Below are 18,737 nucleotides of genomic sequence, written 5' to 3' on the forward strand. Positions count from 1 at the left end.
GCCACCTTATTGTGGTGGAGTGGTTTGAGTGTCCCAATGATCCTAAGGGCTATTCTGTCGGGCTTTTTTTGCACAGTGGCTCTTCTACATTATGGTGAATGCAGAGCAATACGTCTCTGTGTGTGTTCTGCTGATCTGTGTGGTTTTCTTCATTTAACTGAAGCAACAGGTTAGCCTGGAAGCTTTAAGGGCACCTTTGAAGGCACGAAACAGTTTGATCCTCTCTTCCTTCTCTATATGGCTCCTCCACAGTCTCTTCCAGATATGCAAACGTTGGTTGAGGATGGTTTGTCATCGCCTCCACTTGGTCCCCCCAACTTCCTGCAGCTGTCCAAGGAGTCTGCAGGAAGCACCAGCAGCAAGAACTCCTCCTGCGACACGGACGATTTTGTTCTGGTGCCTCACATCTCCACTGACAGCTGTAAGTGTCCCAGTTTTAGTCCGTTTAAGTCTACATTTAAAAAAAATAAATAACTTTGACCCCTTTGCCTTCAGTAATATAAAACCAATAGGTTCAAGAATGGTAATTGCAGTAAGGCTATAAAGTTCTATCCAACAGTTTAAATATTATTGACATAGAATTTTCTGCAAATAAGTATTGCATTCAAGCAGACATTTGCGATTGCCGTATTGAACATCTTGATGCAGTATCATTCATTTATTTCATAAAGAATTTTTAGGCTCTAGTGGTCTCTATTTTACAGTAGATTGACAGGACAGAGGGTTGTGAGAGAGGGAGAAGACATGCAGCAAACGACAACTGTAGGCTTGTCACAATAATAAATTTTGCTGAACAATTAATTGTCTGAGAAATTATTGTGATAAACAATATTATTGTCATTTTGAGACCACTGTTAACTAATAGCATAAAAAAATTGCATAACAATGCAGATACACCCTCTCAGAGAACAATTAAATAATTTCAATTGAACATTTAGTATTGGTACTGGAAGACATTTTCAAATAAAAAATTTGGGAGGGGGAGTTGGGACAGTTTGCATTAAGCACTGTTCACATTCAGATCCTCGCTTGATGGCAGGGGAGATGAGGTAGGTGAGCCATCCACAACATGCCACCCTGGGCCGTTGCCCATGTGGCCCATATCAGAAACTCCACCGCACCTCAGTGATTGTGGACTGTCAACAGGACGGTCCCCAACCGTCGGTGCATTTTAGGTGCAGATTTGTTGGTTGTATTGTTTAGTGGCTAATGTTTTACAACATAGTGGCTCCACAGGTTCAGTGGTTCACCACGGTCATCCAGTTTAAACCTAAACTCTCCCTGACTGCAGCTGGCATTTGGGCTTTTAAACCAACATATCCCTGGCTCACTTTATGCTGCACTCTGTGGTAGGAGACCAAGAGCCTGGCAAGTAACTGAGGTAATGGTCACACAGTCACAGGAGACAGCACTGCTCCTGTGGATCAGCGCTGCTCCCTTTCCATTCATTTCTATGGAGCTTGCACGCCACAGTGAGGCGATAGTTGCTTGCCTTCATCCAGAAAAGCGAATGGCATAATTTGTGCATGTGAAATTTCTAGCTCGTACATGCAGACCTGCACATGTGGACTAGCGATGTGACACAAGAAAGTTGAAAATTGTTAAACTTTTGTCGCTGTTGTTGCTATCGTGTCCTGTTTGTTGGATTCAGTCCTTGTGGAGAAAAACTGGCGCTTTTAGCTCCATGTGTGTTGAGCCATTATCAAGGAATCGAGAGGGTAGGGACTAATGCAAGACACCAGAGTGAAGCTTTTTGTCATCCAGTCTCTGGTAAAAAGAGAGAGACACGGGACAAAAAGCAAATGAGGAATATTATTGCCCTTTATTTATTATTGAGCTCATTTTAATTTATTGTGTGATTAATTGATTAATTGTTTATTGCGACAGGTCTAGACAACGGGCAGCCGCGCCCTTAATTTCCCTTTTTTAAACAGCTTCTTCTGACTTCATCCATACAGAAAATAGCTAACTCTGAGGCATCTTCACTCTGTAACAACTTCCACAATGAAGACGGGTTATACTTCAAACTGTTTCAAACTGTAAAGATGTTTACAGTTTTGAGATTCCAACGGCTTCCGTCATCGGTCAGGATGAAAACCAGCAAATTCCTGTCACCAGATTATTTCTAGGTGCAGTTATTATCTTCAGACTTACTGATTCCTTTACTAATTCTAATGTATCTATGTTGCAAATCTGTTTATTGAATCTGAAATCGAGCATATAGTTTACTTTTGCTGGTATGTGGTAAACTCTGACGTTGATGCATTTAACTCTTTAAATGTCATGCAAGCCCAAATTCTGTCTTAGTCCACAGAACAGTGGTGTTTCTGCAGGTAATTCATCACAAAACTGCCTGTCTGTATTACTCAGATGTCGTTTTACTTTAAACATTAACTTCCACAGAAAATTGAGATATTATTGTTTTGGACTATGTTATGCTTTACAGGGTATCCGTGCATATTAAAACAATGTTAAATTAATCCAAAAAACCCCCAATCAGATAAGTTGGTCATGAATACGTTAATCACAGGTCTTACGTTTTGTCGTGGCAGGATAATTTAATCTGCATGTTCTTGTATGTGTGTATTTTTTTTCTTTTTCTTGCTGGTGTCACGTGTAGACATTGTCATATGACTTGAGGTGATTGATGCCGCCGGTAACTAGCTGCTAATATATTCTTGCTAGCTTGCTTTTCTGCATCCATCTTTGATGAGTGCAAATTTGTTGCCAGTTGGCTGAAAGTTCGATTTTTGCCATATGCTGTATGTATTTTACAAGCTAATATAATATATATTTACCTAGAACAGACTCTCAAGGCAGCAGATGCTCACACAGAACACTAATGATATTCAAAGTGCTAAAGGTCACAGAGTGACAGATCAGGACAGCGAAGAAGAAAATAGACATGATGTAGTCATCACAATATTTCCCATTATCATGCAGTTCTAAGTGAAGTGTACCGCTGCATAGCATCTACTCTACGTAACTCACACACACTGACACTGGTCCATCCTTGAAGTGTGCTCCAAGGTAGAGCAGGGGCATGGTATTGGCAGTGTCAGGTGGCATTTAAAGACCTAGTTTATGTTCTCCTCTTTGTTCTCATTAAGATGCTGCACACTTCTGACCTCTATACTCAGCTGTTTTTGTCTTCCTCCATAGATGACCAACCAGTAGGAGCAGGTCACCGACCGTCCAATGACTTTCTTATGTGTGGAGGGTGAGTATGAGACTTTAGCACATTACACAAGATTTATGTTAATTTGTTTTAGCATAAAACAATAGTTTAGCATAAAACAATAGTTTATTTTAACCAAAAGCTTTTATGAGGGTGGTAAATTTTTTTTCTAATCTGTTGTTCCTGAATGTGTCATTTTATTTCAGATTAGAAATGTGCATAGTTTATATCCATATTTTTAGCACTTCATGTTACTTTCAGGCTTCTAATTGTTTGAATTTTTATGTGTTTTAGATGTCAGGCTGGTTTTAATTCCTGAGGTGTTTTTTCTTCTTTTTTTAAAATTTGTGTTTGGAATTGATCTTAAACATTCAGCATACATAAAAAAAATTATGGTGGATGTTGAAGTTCAAATCCTTGTGTTCCTTATGTTCAGATCTTTAAAAACAGGGAACATTTATAATTTGCAATTATTAAACAGCCAAAGAACAAACCAGGATGTTGTGATGCTGCATATTTTGCCTTATGCGTCACACACATGAAGGCATTTCTTGGTGTTATTTGTGTTACACGGCGTAATGCCACCAGATTTCATTTACATTCAACCGTTCACACCCATGTAATATTTTTCTTGTAATATTTCTGGGTCAACCAGTCTGTCTTTGTTTTTCAATCACGTCATGCCAAGAAAAATAGCCTCCTCTCAGCCTGGTGTGATGTCTCATCCATGCTTCTGGTGAATGTGCATGTTAATATCTGCATGATGAGTCAGATACAAATCAGACAGAGAGCCAAAAACAAAGTGGTGATGTGCTAAAAACATCACCACTCAACCGGAGAACTGCGTGGATCACACACCCACCAGATCATCTGCTGCATCAGTGAACAGCAACTGTTCCTCTACTGTCTGGATGTTAGTCTGACACGCCTGTTTTTCATTAGAATAGATGCAGTTGGTCAAATTAAATTCTCTTTTTTTTCTGCATAAGCGATTTCAAATAAATCCACATTACCTGGTAAAAGTATTCACACCTCTACATTGCAAACATAAACCTTAATGTATATTGGGATTTAGACCAGCGCAGAGTCCTGAATAATTGATGTGGAAGGCAAATAATAAATGGGTTACAAAGTATAATGGTTTTTTTAAAATATCTCTACCAGCTTTGTACGTGTAGAGTGGTGCTGCAACAATTCCAATTGATTACTCTGACGATCAACTGGATTTTTAAAAATTTGGCATAGACACATTCTGTAGATTTTTAATTTAACCGCGTTAACTTTACTTTACAATATTAGAAATGCATTAGCGGATGCCAATAAAAAAAATTCCCTTTTTGAATAATAAAATAAATATTTTATTAGCTAATAGTTGCAAGCCAATTTTTTAAAGAAAATTTAACAACTAACAATTTTCGTAGATTATTTTTTATGTCATGAATCAATTATTCAGAATAATCAAATAAACTGATAAAGAAAAGGGAGGAGAGAAGCATGGCCCCAGTGACCCGAGGAAGGGTATCGGACTCCAGTCTACCGCGGTCTACAGTCTCTATATGCGTGGCACCGCGGTAACCGCTGTGGTTATCGCGGTTCTGTGGAGTGCTCCGGAACCCCCCTATTCTAGTAGCCCTTGCTGGAATTTTCAGCTTCTCTTTGGTAAATTATTTACATTTCTATACAACTTGAGCTGTCTGAAGAACTCACCTAGTTCATCTTCTGTTTTCTTGGAAAAATCAGTTTTGTCACGTGATTACGACTAGTCGACTGGCCCCGAAGAAAGTCATTGCAGAGTAAAGAGTCGACTAGTCTGTGTGTGTGTATGTGTGCGTAGGCTAATTCTGACCAGAACATCACCTCCAGCTCGTTTAAAGTGTTTCCATATCATTTGTGGTAGGCGCTACTCGACACTGCACTGCCACTCTTAATATATAAACCAGTTCTGTGAAGTGCACTGCTGGCCGCGGAGCAGATTGGATGGAGACCATCTGCTTTACTCAGTTCTGCTGTCTAATAATGTTTTGAATGTATCGCTGATGGAAACTTTGCTGTAGAGCATTAGTAAACGGAGAAAATCTGAGGCCTCCACATAGCAGCTGAGGAATCTGTTTAATTGGGGATTTATGAAAACGATTGGTTGTAATAGTTTTAGGGATATGAAAATGAATGCAGAGCTAAGCCTGTCACAGTAAGCTTTTAATCAATTAATCACATAATGAATTTAAATGAGCTGCGTAATTTCCTTTCTGATTATTTTTGAAGGGCAATTTTGGTTAAAGACATCGTCATCCATTTTATTTCTGGTTTCAGTTGTTTTTTATTTATTGTCTTTGCTTGTATTGTTTTGGATATTTAAAATATCTTCCAGTTCCAGTGTTCTGTACAAGTTTAAAGTTTTAGTCTTTCAGGGGGAGAACTAGCATGTTTATTATGCTAGTTTATTACACTACTCTGTATTTGGCTCGTTGACATGCAACAAGCCAAAAATGTGGAAAAGTTCAGGAAGTGTGAATTCTTTTTTTTGTTGCTCTGTCTCTGTGCCGTTGTTTGCCTCCTCCTGCTGCAGCCATTTGTTTCTGTAATATCTGTCTCTGTACTGCCTGATTCCTGTACGTCAACAAATGTTGCATAAATTAGCTAACTGTTAACACTGAGAGTTACAGTTCCAAAATTATCTGAGTTGCCTGTTAAGATTTATTGATGGTAGTAACGCTGTACTTCTGTTTTTGTGGAAGTGTTTATGTTCACGTCCTATATGGTTTGGGATTGGAGGTGGGGGTGGGGAGTGTCCTAAGGGCTAAGAGAAGTGACAGGGTTCTGCAGCTCAGTTGGATCCCATCCCCCCTCTGCTGGCCTGCTTGGTTAACGGGCAGATGGCTGGCAGCTTCTTCTTCTTGTTGTTTCACTTTCTATAAACAGATTTACACATTTCTTTCCTCTCTTCAGCATCCAGCAGCCCCTCCCTCTGTAGCTAGCCCTCACTGGGATCAATAAAGTTAGCAGACATCTGATTGTTATTGGAGTGTGTAGGAGGAGGAGGAAGAGCAGGATGGGATGCAGTGATGTTTAGATCTCAGATCTAGTCATGTGAGCAGGAGGAGGGTGAGGAGCAGGAGGCTGCTCCCTCAGTGGTTTTTTGTCTGGACTTGTCCTCTCCTCACATGTCTGACTCTCCAAGACCCTCCCAGCGTTTCCACCATGCTGTTTCCCTCCGGTCTGTTCTGCTCCTCCCACCATGGCCCTTGTTCTACATGCTGACAGAATTCTATCGGGTCACTCGGTCATGACAAACGTTCAGAACATTCTGCTCCCCTTGAATAACAAAAAGTGCAAAAGCTGTGCCTTTATGCACTTCTCCTCCCGTGTTTGATAACACTGAGCCCTGCTGCAACACGTGCCTCTAGTCCCACCTCTAGCACCGCCTTCAGCAGGATGTGCTCTAGGCTCATTGGTTGTTTGGTTTTGTTTACAGGGAAGTCCAGCCACATTTTTGTTCTACAGGCATTGAAGTTTTTTAACCTTTTTCCAGGCTGCTCAAACAAAGAGCTGTGAGCAGTAGAACCAGAGTTCAGCAGACTGGGTTTGTCTCCCACCAGCTGTGGGTTTCTAACTGACTTCTCTTATGGATGGCCCTGAGAATGTTCTTCCTATGTGGAATCAGCAGCATAGAGCTGGATGTCTGGTTTCAGTGTATTCTCCACTGTCCCCATCCAGGCAGCCTCAGCCCACCCCAGGACAGACCACCATGCTGTCACCGCGGGCAGAGACCACGCCTATTCCTGTCCCCACCCAGGTGCGGAACTACCAGCGGATCAAGCAGAACCTGTCCAGCAGCCCAAGTCCCACTCTCTACAGCTCTCCCAGGTAAGCTGTGCCTGCTGTGGGAGGAATGGGTTACATGAACATGGATTAACCACATCCATGTTCATAGCAGATAATGAAAACACTGACTGTTATTGCATCAGATCACTGAAATTACATCAACTCAGTGCCTGATTATATTTCTAACTGTCCAAGGTGTTGCTGGAAGAGCCATGGCTGGTATTATTATGGGACTCAATACAGGTAGAGATGGCTAAAGGGTAGCACCTGATTTTTAATGGATGACATTATTTTTACTGTCAACACTGAAAGGTTTATTGAAGGTGAAACTATGTTTTGGTAACTGGTTTAATTATTAGTTCTCTTCTGTTTGTCAGTCTGAAGAGTGGAGTCTCATGTTTCTACGAGGGTTTGATCCTGAAGAATAGCTTCTGGTCTCCAGCTGTGTGTGTTTTTAACTAGGGGTACACTCATATAAAAATTTGGGCTGATATTTATTGATATTATGTTATATTTCACCTTCCTTTGACCACAAAAAACAACCACATTTCTAACTTCACCATTGCTTCTCTTTTTCAGTTAGACTGCCCCAATCCTTTTCTGCATCGCTGTCACATGATCGAACACACACCACATGACCACTCTCCTTTCCTCCCCAACCAGAAACAACTGGCAACAAGATGGGAATAATTATTGGTTCTTAATACCTGCCCAATTTTATTGATCAGTCTGATACTGATGTTAGTGCTGATATATTTTGCACCCATAGCTTTAGCAGCTGATTATTAGTTTAAAAGATTAATTATTTAGCAAGATCTCTGAGCTTTTTGAAGGTATACTTTTACTACACTGTTGGTGCTGAAAATGTATGGACTAATGAATTGTAAACAGTCATGAATTTAGGACTTTTCAGACACTGGAAAGCAGAAGATGGTCTCGAATTCAGAATACTAATCAATTCTGTGTCTAAAAGGCAGCAAGTACAGCATTATTACCCTACCTGTGGATAAACATCTGATGATAGAAGTTACTTTTTCAATTAGTTAACCAAATAAATCTAAACAGAAAATATTCTTGAACAGTTTAGTACTCGGTACTCCTAGATTTGTTTGTTACAGAGAGTAGTGCTGACTTTAGTTTGGGAAAGAAAGGATTTACACATTTTCTTGTGACCTGCCTCTAGCTTATGCTATAATAAATTTGATTTGTTATAGATCTTTGATTAAGACATCAATGATTGTGCTGTTTGAACAACAGGAAGAAGAAATACTGCTGACAACCATACATGGATGTAATTCCTTTTGAAAGCTACCAAAAATGAAGCAAAAGCCTCATACTTTTTAAGTAACCCTGATAGTTGATTTGTTCTCTTATTGCTGGATGTTTGTTTGGGTTCTCCAGGTCAGGAACAGTAAGGCGCTCCAACACGAGTCCTATGGGCTTTCCAAAGGTGGGCTCGGGGTCTCCCAGTTCAGCGGACACCCCTCAGACGGCGGGGCGACGCCTCTCTACTGGCAGCTCTCGGCCTTACTCCCCATCTCCTCTAGGTAGGTCCTGACTCTGGTCATGTGGGCCTAAAGACAGGGACACAGGAAGTCAAGGCTACTGTGTGTGTTTGCAGTGGGTACCATCCCTGAGCAGCTAGGCCACTGCTGCTGCCACCTGCAGAACCAGGAGCCTCGTAGCCGCAGCTCTTCGGGAGGTCAGTGTGTGTTCCTGCACTCTGACACATTAGATATTCAAACCTTCCAACCACAGTTTAAAATCCTGCAGTTGAGCTGGAATTATTTTCACAGCAGTCAGAAGTTTTGGTCTGGCTATACACGACATACGAATAGTATAGCTGTTCTATCATTTGTCACAGTGACTTGTTTTTCATCAGGTTGTCTCCAGTGCTAGAGTCATATAAACTTGGTACTCTCTGTGTTTGGAGAGCCACGACCGACTGATCTGTTATGTGTTCCTGCTGCTGACTGTAGAAACATTTCAAATCAATCAATCATTTCTTAAGCTGAATAACACTTGCAATCAATGCTGACCAGGTGCCATGGCAACGCTTGCTACTCTAACTCCTGACTCGCCACAGGGCGAAAGGTGATCAGGGGAGGCAGTGTGCTTTTTTTCAAAGTGATGAAGTTGTACTAAGCTGCACCACTGCAATCTGTAGGAAAATTCAACTGCCTGAGAACTGTTTGACCGAAGAAGCCAATAGTGAAATGGTTTTAGGTAAATAATGCAGTACTAAAAGAATTGCACAAAAATGACAGAATTTGCACAGAAACACAAAGAACCTCAGATAATTAGACAGTTTATCCACAAAAGCGTTGATTTAGGGGTGGGTTTCACTTTAAAAACTCAACTGATTGGGACCAAAGTAAAAGAAGCATAGGTGTGAAAACGCCCTGAGTGCAACTACATATGTATTGATTCCTCTCTCAGCCACATATACCTGACCTGGTCTCTCTACCTTCTGCAGGTTCTCCGATTCCCTCCTCTCAGCTCCTAGGAGCTCGACTCCAAAGCGCCCCAACGCTGACAGACTTCTACCAGACCAGGCAGAAGCTCCATAAACAGCTGTCTGACCCCGTGCAGCCTTCCTCCTGCTCCTCCTCATCCTCTTGCAGTCATTCCCCCCAGCTTTGTCGCCCAGCCAATCTTGGCTCTTCCCCCACCAAATTGTTGGGTTCTTCGCCTCGCACGTCTGACTGGCTTCAAAAGTCCCCATTGCCCACCATCATTGGTTCCCCCACCAAGGTGAGAGCAGTTATCAGCAGTTACAGCTTCACATGTAAATATCTGCTGATATTTGCTTGATAAATTAAGGAAATCTGTGTCGATTTATCAGTGCAGCCCCATTTGCCAGTTTGTGCTGTACATACATATGAACGACCCCGTTTTGTGTTGGATAAATATGAAGTCTTTCCGTAAACTTTTCTTTTTTAATTCATTTTCTAAGCTCTACCTTTTAATCATCCTATTAAGTCATTTTGATCCATGAACAAAATTACTTAAGAAATTAGTTTTTCCCCATTTTGTGTTCAGACAATTTCTGCACCATTCAAGATCCCCAAAACGCAGGCGTCCTGTAACCTGATGGCGCTGGCAGACAGTCCGCTTCCTAGCAGGACGCTGGCAGACTGTCGGGACATCTGCAGCCACTACTGCAGCCCATACCTGACAGGGCGGGCGGCGGCCCCAGAGGCCAGCAGAACCTTTGGCAGGTAGATGACCCCTACATTTACTGCACTAACTGTTCTTCTGTTAGTTCAGACCAACATGACGGCATACAGAAGCTCCTGAATCTATTTGTTGATTTGTTCCAATTCGTTGTTTATCTAGATCAACGACATTCTAGCAGACATGATAGCCTCTTGTGTAATCTTTACAGTCTCTGTTTCATGTTATTACATTTCATCAGTATGTCAACTCTGTTTCCTCATAGGTCTGTCAGTACAGGTCGACTGTCTGATCAACCAATCAGGATCACTCTGGGTGGACAGGCCTACCAGGGCAGCACTGACAGCCTGAACACCGAGCGACCCATGGACACAGGTACACAGGCACAGCAAGCTCTCCCCACTACTCACCTTTCACTTTACCTGAAAGCAAACAATTCATACAGATTTCAAATCTGATAATGACTGTTGTCTTTTACTCTGAAACCCTCAAAATAAAATCTACTTCAGCAGACTACCACTTAGTTAGCTAATAGAGTCCCATTGTGTGTCAGTAGCTGTGTTTCCATCAAGGTTTTTTTATGCACATTTGGAAGCATCGCCTTAGAAAAGGTTGATGGAAATAGCCTCAATTTTGCAAGAAAGCTTTTACACTCACTAAGAGTTGATGTGCTAAAGAGATATGATGAGGTGTTGGAGGTTTGGACTTTGAAACTTTCAAAGGGGAGGACTTTTGCCTAGAGTGGCCTGCAGGTTGGGATGGGAGTGGTGGAATGCTCCCATCCACTGGTGGCTCTGTGCCTTACTAGAACCATGAAACTCTGAAAGGATTTTAAGTCCAACCCTCCAGCTCAGAGAGAGAACTCTCTATTTTTCTGAGATGTTTGGTCTATTCTATTGTTCAACCTCTGCCTCTAGTTAATCCCAGTTGTGTAGTGTCAATATTTGACAAAATGACACTCTGCGTTGCCTGCTTAATTCACACCACCCAATAGCTGGAAAACTGCCTAATTCACATTCTCCCTTTTTTTTTCTTCATCATTTCAAACGTTTGCTTAAAATTTGCATGACTGTTGGCTGGAAAGAGCTATGACACCTCAGTATAAATGCAGCTGTTCTCTGGGTACCTCAGAGATAACATTGTATAAAAATAAGCATCATGAGTTGGACTGTGGATATGTTTGCTAGGCGCTGCCGTCATTGTTTACCAGTGAATGAACTCATTTCCTGTCTCTGCAGCCCCCAGCATGGCTCAAGGAGGATCAGCCAGTCCCCGTACTGTCCTCTTCACCGTGGGCTCACCGCCCAGCAGCAGCACGCCTCCGACCTGCAGCCACCTGGGCACCAGACCTCGCACCACCTCTGGTGAGACCCCTCCAAGTCCACTCCCCACTCTGCTGAGCTGCAGTCACATGCTCCCAGTGTTCTGCATATTAATGATCCCAGTTCTTACTGTGTTCTCAGTGGGCTCCAGCAGTTCGGCAGGCTCCTTGTGCTCCACCAGCGGTCGAGTGTGTGTGGGGTCTCCCCCAGGCATGGCCATGGGTTCCTCTCCACCAGGGAATCTAGGTATTGGGCAAGGTGTTCCAGGAGCAGACGGAGGACCCAGCAGCCTGCGCTACATTCCCTATGGGACGTCTCCCCCCAGCATGGAGGGGTTCATCACTTTTGAAGCTCCAGAGCTGCCTGAGGAGACCCTGATGGAGGTGAAGGGATGGGGACTGTGACACATTACTAGATTTTTGGTTCTGATTATGTATGCTGTTTGAAAAATCTAAATTTGTTTTAAGTTAGAATGTTAAGGGCTGAAACTAATTATTATTTTAGCAATCGATTATTCTGAGTTATTCTGCGTTAATCGGATAAAAAGAATTGACACATTCCGCAGATTGTTCTTTAACTACTTAAGATTTTTAAAACTTGGTATAAAATGCGTTTAACGAGTAACACTCAGTTCTTCTTAAACAAGAACTGAGTGTTACTCAGTTGGAGCAGTTTTTTGCTCAAAAGAAAAACCTTTTCTGTTTAAATAAGAAAAAAAACTTTTCTTGCCCAAAATGCAAGGAATGTAGCAGCATTCCTTTGGTGAAAGTTTGATCATTTATAGCTAAAAATCCTTTTAAAATCAACATGTGAGAAGCTCAGCCGTTTCTGCTCGACTTAGCATCAGATAAGCTGATCTGGTTATTTTATTGGATTAACTGATTGATAATTGGATATTTTTTCTATTATTTTGAACAAGATAAAGCTAAAACTGGATAATGCATATTTTCAAAGAAATTTATTTAATTTTGTTCTATTTTAAATGCAAAGTGTATGTCTTTTTGTACAATCTAATTATTTATTTGAGTGCTTTTGTTTCAGCAAATAGCCTTTTTAGGTGTCTATATTCTCCAGTTAGTGATTAATCAGTTACTGAATTAGTTGAGGATTATTTCATAGATTATCCAACATTAATCTGATTACTTGTTTCAGCCCTAAAACTTTTTAACAGAAAAATGTGTAAACCGATGGACCAACTTGTGATCTCATGCGGTAATGTTGGAGTTGGTCCTCTGCTGCTGGGTTAAAGCATCATGTTGTTGTCTTGGCTCAGCGGGAGCACACAGACACCCTGATTCACCTTCGGATGATGCTTTCCTTCACCGACTGCATCCTGGAGATGGCGGCGCTACGAGCTGGAGGGGCGGAGCTCGGCATGTCTGCTGCCTCCCTGTATCCCCCTCAGGACAGTGTGGTTGTAGACCAGATCAGCCAGCTCAGTAAAGAGTGGGGGTAAGTTCCCTTGGTAAAAAACGAAAAGGGTGACGCATGAGTTCTTTTGTTTCATAGTGCAACTGTGCTGCCCCCTGCAGGCAGGTGGAGCAGTTGGTGCTATACATGAAGGCAGCTCAGCTCCTTGCTTCCTCTCTCCATCTGGCAAAGGCTCAGATCAAATCTACCAAGCTGAATCCCTCAACTGCTGTCAAACAAGGTGGGGGCATTTCCCTCCTCATCTCTAATAATGTAATTTTATTCCATTTAGAGAGTTAAACTTATCATTAGCACCACATTTGTTTTTCTCTTACTTTACAGCATCAAAATATACACAAATTAAAGCTCTTTTCCTCATTTTTTCAGTGGTCAAGAATTTGAATGAGCGCTACAAAAGCTGCATCGCCTTCTGTCGACACCTGACTGACAAACTCAACCACTTCTTCTCTGACAAGCAGCGCTTTGTGGACGAGATCAACAGCGTCACTGCAGAGAAGCTCATCTACAACCACGCCGTGGAGATTGTGAGTTCCACAGACACATGACTCCATGATCTGAATCGTCACATGTACTGAGCATGCAGGTGCAAGCCTAAGCCCATGATGTGTGCATCAGGTTCAGTCTGCAGCTCTGGATGAGATGTTTAAACAAACAGAGGACATAGCGTACCGCTACAGCAAGGCTGCCATGCTGCTGGATGGCCTCTCCAAGATCCTGCAGGACCCCGCCGACACTGAGAACGTGCTGAAATGTGAGGAAGCAACGACGGACAGACATTTTGTTCATTACATGGATACATTTTTATTTATGTTTAACACTGACACTTTTCCACAATTGCATTCCTCTGTCTCTCATAGATAGATGGATGCATGTGACAAAAGCAGATGAGTCAGGAATAATACTGACAAATGTTAAACAATAAATACAGCACAACAAAGAAGTTCCTAAGTATGTCACTGTACTAATAAGGGCATGACTAGGCTCCACCTTATACTACAAACTGTTTTTGAAGCCTTAAAGAGTATGTAATTTCCTCCATCACATAAATGTTCCAGAATACACTTAGTTTAGGACAAGACCAGAAGATATGAGTATGGTTTGTGTTCTGGGTCCCAATTTCTCCAGCATGAACTAGATTGTGTTGGGCTCATTTTACTAGTTATTGCTGGCGTTCTGAAAAACCAAATAATTACTTTCCATTTGAATTCTCTCCATGTATTAGAATTTGTGGCTTATTGCGCTCCAGTATACATTTCTTCCCATGTGTCCCCTGTTATGGGCTCCTGCAGTTCAGTCTCCCATGTTTTGCTTTATATTTATGGACAGAAACAGATCATATACTTTATTAATTACTTTATGGCAGGGGTGTCCAAACTTTTTGCAAAGAGGGCCAGATTTGATAAAGTCAAGATGCCTGGGGGCCAATAGTTTGTTCGGACATTTTTTAACTACAAAAGTGTCATGCAAATACACACTGTTATAAAACAATTTTCATTGTCACAATTATCTTTATTTTTCAAATGACAAAATAACCAAATATAAGCCACTCAGGCAAATGAGAACAACTCTAAAAACCCAAATTCTGCTTTTCTTTCATATCTGGAGAGTCAGATAACATTGAACAAACTGTATAAAATACCTTAAATTTACATGAGTTTAAAAATATCTTTGCCTCAAGAACATTTTAAACAGGAGTTAAAGTAATGCAAAGTTGTCTGTTATTATTAAATTTTAAAACAAGTGAATTTTGCTCTTGTCATTTACAATATCTTTCAGAAAGTATAGTTTGTATCACATCTACAGGTTCATAACCAAATCTTACTCAAGAGTTTAATAAAAATAAGTGCCATAAATCCAAGTGCATAAATGTTCTTTTGGCTCTTCACTGCTGATAGTGACAGACGTTGCCGTTCAAAACACTCAGTTTCATGTCCTCAACTCTCAGTGCCACACTGTTACTGCCAGGCAAACATTTTTCTCAAATTCTTGCTTCTTCTCAGGGCAAAATGTTCTCCACCATTTTCATAACACAGTCTTTGATAAATGTACCTTCAGTAAAAGGTTTGCCATGTTTAGCTATTAACATTAACATCGTAGCTTGCTTTGGTGGTATTTTCTTTTGACTCAGGCCCAAAGAAATCGCTGTTGTGATGCCAGTGCAGCTTGGAGCTGCTTCACTTTTTCAGCACGTCACTTCCTGTTAGCTTGTTGTATGTGTTAGCATGTTTAGTCTGGTAGTGTCCTTTTACGTCAAAATCCTTAAACAAGGCAACCATCTCATTACAAATTAGACAAACACAATTGCCTTGATTTTCAGAAAAGAAGTATTATAATTCCCGTCTCTCTTGAAAGCGGCGGCCTTCACTGTAAACTTGTTTTCTTTGCAGTGGCCATGGCAGAAATGAGTGGAGAGCGGTTCGCTGCACGGAGGCAGACTGATAGTATTAAAGTGGTGCTGCCACCATTTGGTGAAAGGAGGAATTACAGTTTCAAGTTTTATGATTTATTTATTCTGTTTCACAGTGCAGGCGGGCCATAAATAATACATTATAAAACCGAAGCTGCGGGCCGTATGAAATCTGGCCGCGGGCCGTGATTGGCCCCCGGGCCGGACTTTGGACATGCCTGCTTTATGGTTTCCCTTTCCCCTTTGTATGTCCATTAAAACTTATTGAAGTTTAGTCCAGTTGTTATGTGTCCTCACAAAGCTTCTAAGTTGTAAATATCTATAGAAGTCTGTCTTAGGACACCGAATTCACTTTTCATCTGCTCAAAGGTTTTGGAGTTTTCGTCTTCAATTAATTGATGAATATGATAGTCCATAATTAGACCAGTATTTCAACCAGAGTCTAACTTGTTTGGTAAAAAAGGTTTTTATAAATCCTGTATTTGATAAAAGTGAGATCTGTTTTAATAACTTAAAAACAGATTGTATTTTGTTCCAGATTTTATGAGTTTTTGTTGGGGTTTTTTGTCAAAATTGTCACTTCTTTTACAGGAGCATCTCAGAAGGCTGATGTTTGCAGTGGCACTGAGCACATTCTTTCCTCTAGTTCAAGCCGTTGAGTGTCTGTACTATTCTATATTCATACCAATCAGGGTTGAAGTTGTGCAGGCCAGTAATAATATTTTACGTTTGGCAGTTTAAGGCCCCTCTTGGATTTAAATAACGAGTTTTTAGTCTAATTCTAGGGTGCTTTTTTTTGCCAAATAAATCTAGATATCATTTTAGTTATTAAAGGTAGAGTTGGGAATCTCCACCGGTCATACCTGTCAAGTCTCTCGTTTTGCCTGGAAAACTGCTGCTTTTATGTTCCCTTTTCCCACCATGCTCCCATATTACTTACAGTGGTTTCTCTACGGGGGGCGACGCTCCTAAGAACGATTGTTATTTAACCAAAATAATTTTACCTTTTCTTTGTGAACACAATAACTTTTGTTTAATTTTTCCATAGTCAGTTCAATTGTTTTTAATCTGGTTACTAACAGGTGTCTCTGTGTGTGTTGCAGATAAAGCCAGTGTGGAACGAAGGATCTCCTCTTTGTGCTACTGTACAGTGACACTGTATGAGTAGCAGGCGCCGCCTGACCCCACCTGACCCCTTTAGGGCGGGACCACGCCCTAAAGAGACTCTGGAACTGAGGAACATTCTCCCAGCTTCCTGTTCCTTCCTGTAGCAGCTCAAGCACTTTTCATTTGTTCATTCTTTGTTTTGGAGAGGATTTTTGTGGCCGTTCATCATCAGTTTGTTGTACTGACTGTGTCGCAGACTGAGCTCTGAGTGATGCACATTATTCCAACCAAAGATGACAACAAATCAAGAAGAAAATAGCAAAACCAGATGTGGACATCAAAGCATTCTTTTGAAGGTGCTTTTCAATATGTTATGATGGGGTCATCGCATCAGGTTACCATAGGAATCCTGGATATCATTGGTTTCTAGCAGACAGTGAGACAGTGCTGTGGACTCTAAAAAGACTTGAGCTCTGGTTGGAGAAACGTATGCGAGATTGAATTGGTGATCATTTACTCTCGTTTCAGTTTTAGTATATTTATTTGGAAATGAACAGACTTCTCTGCCTTTCAAGAAAACCTCAAGTATTGCAGTTGAAGGAAATCCATCTCAATGAACAAAAAGGAAGAAAAAAAAACACGAGCTGCTGTTGCATGAACCGGACAGCCATGAGAGCAAAGGATCCTGTAGATTTGTAATCACTTTGTTTTAACTTTGTGTTTTAAACTCGAGCACTTTATTAAGGAACAGAAGGAGGGGACAATGGGAAGAATAATGTGAAGATGGGGAGGACGCTTTTCTCATCTCTCTTTTAATCACCCTCATGCATGATCAATAAGTCCTCACACATGCGTTCAATCGGATCAGTGGGCTGCAGTTTTCAGCCATTTTAATGCCTCTGACTTATTTTCTGTTAATAACAGAGCAACATTTTGAAAGCTTTGCTTCTGACTTGTTGATCATGTAGCTGACTGTAAGGTGGGGTTCGGTTAGGAGGGACTGAGTCTTCTGACATGAGCATCCAGATGTGTTGAATGGATGCACATCCTTCTCCTGCAGCCAGCTCGCTGTCCACTGCAAACCCTGCTGAAATGAAGCTGATCTGTTGCATTACTTCACAAGTTCTAACAATAAGATTCATTTTTCTCAAGAAGAAAAAATCTAATCAAATGCAGCTTTTTGTCTTATCAGAACTGTAGCTCATTTTTAATAAAACTTAACTTGTTTGGAAACTTGTATATATCTGAATGAGCCGCATGTCAGGGTTTTCCTTTTTGAGGGGTCCGTGTGTTTGAGGTCCTCCTGAGGACGGCAAAGGCTGCTGCCTGTCAGTCAAAGAGCACAAGTCTTTATATGTAGATAGATGAATTTCTATTGCTTGTATTTGTGTTTGCCAAGGGTTTGATAAGAAGACCAATCATTGGCACACCTGGCGCGTGCCAAAGATTGCAACAAAACTCATGGCAGTGCCACTCTTTCTACCGGGACTGTTTGTTGTTGAGATCACATTCTTTAGCGCTCGTTTAGATCGCGACTCGTCTGTCATTTCCTCCCACTTTGGATTCAGAGTTTTCTCATGCGTCCCCCTGCCTCCCTCTGAAGTCATGTGCTGTGTTCCAAACACTGTATGTACTGTATGTGAGAGCTGCCAGGTGTGCATTAAGGTCAATAGTATCTAGATAGAACAGGAGGTGCCTTCTTCTCCTAAAAGCAGACACAGGCCTACTCCTCTGTACATGTGTGAACATGTTTATCTGTGTAAGAAGAAAAACTCTGAGGAGTTTCAGGGCCTACATTTCAGATGTACTGTTCTTTATCTATACATATCCCTGTTTGAGTTATTCCCTCCTCTTTGCCATGAGCTCTGATCAACATGAAGCCTTTTACTGCACACAAACTAAAGAGGGAACTGATGAGGTGGGGGGAAAAAAACCACAATCTTTGTAGTTTTGGACTGTATTAAAACAAGGACTGTTTAAGATGAAGCATGGGTACTAAGTCTGTATCTGACCCTGTAGAACCTCTAGAATGTTGAATGTATCTACCCTGTTGTTTTGCACCTCCAGCTTGAACTGAATGCCTATTGAAGTCAGTCACAACTGTTATTAGACTCTGTCTGAGCATCAGTTTTGCAAAGTGAAATGTTAACTTTCTGCTCGTTTGATTCAAAGCTGAGTCTCCCTTTGTCCTTGATGGAACTCAAATACAGTCTTTGTAATTAAAAGAAATGAAAATGTGTGTGTTTTTTAATAAGCTTGAAAAAAATTGCTTTAATTTTTTAAAATGCAAAAA

The 18,737-nt window shown here is 41.2% G+C and overlaps 1 protein-coding gene across 1 annotated transcript in view; it reads left to right on the forward strand.

Moving 5' to 3' along the window:
• Window positions 1-18,683, forward strand: part of ulk2 (unc-51 like autophagy activating kinase 2) — a 39,183-nt gene extending 20,500 nt beyond the window's left edge. Inside the window, exons 13-27 of the mRNA XM_027999370.1 lie at window positions 253-421; window positions 3,163-3,220; window positions 6,893-7,042; window positions 8,402-8,547; window positions 8,622-8,702; window positions 9,477-9,754; window positions 10,043-10,221; window positions 10,443-10,552; window positions 11,416-11,541; window positions 11,641-11,882; window positions 12,773-12,951; window positions 13,032-13,150; window positions 13,297-13,454; window positions 13,546-13,681; window positions 16,441-18,683. Coding sequence (XP_027855171.1) covers window positions 253-421; window positions 3,163-3,220; window positions 6,893-7,042; window positions 8,402-8,547; window positions 8,622-8,702; window positions 9,477-9,754; window positions 10,043-10,221; window positions 10,443-10,552; window positions 11,416-11,541; window positions 11,641-11,882; window positions 12,773-12,951; window positions 13,032-13,150; window positions 13,297-13,454; window positions 13,546-13,681; window positions 16,441-16,505 — 2,196 coding nt within the window. The 3' untranslated portion in view covers window positions 16,506-18,683. The remainder of the gene's footprint in view (window positions 1-252; window positions 422-3,162; window positions 3,221-6,892; window positions 7,043-8,401; window positions 8,548-8,621; window positions 8,703-9,476; window positions 9,755-10,042; window positions 10,222-10,442; window positions 10,553-11,415; window positions 11,542-11,640; window positions 11,883-12,772; window positions 12,952-13,031; window positions 13,151-13,296; window positions 13,455-13,545; window positions 13,682-16,440) is intronic.
• Window positions 18,684-18,737: the final 54 nt, after the last annotated feature.

Source organism: Xiphophorus couchianus, chromosome 18, assembly GCF_001444195.1.
Source record: "Xiphophorus couchianus chromosome 18, X_couchianus-1.0, whole genome shotgun sequence".
In the NCBI taxonomy this organism is placed as follows: Eukaryota; Metazoa; Chordata; class Actinopteri; order Cyprinodontiformes; family Poeciliidae; genus Xiphophorus; species Xiphophorus couchianus.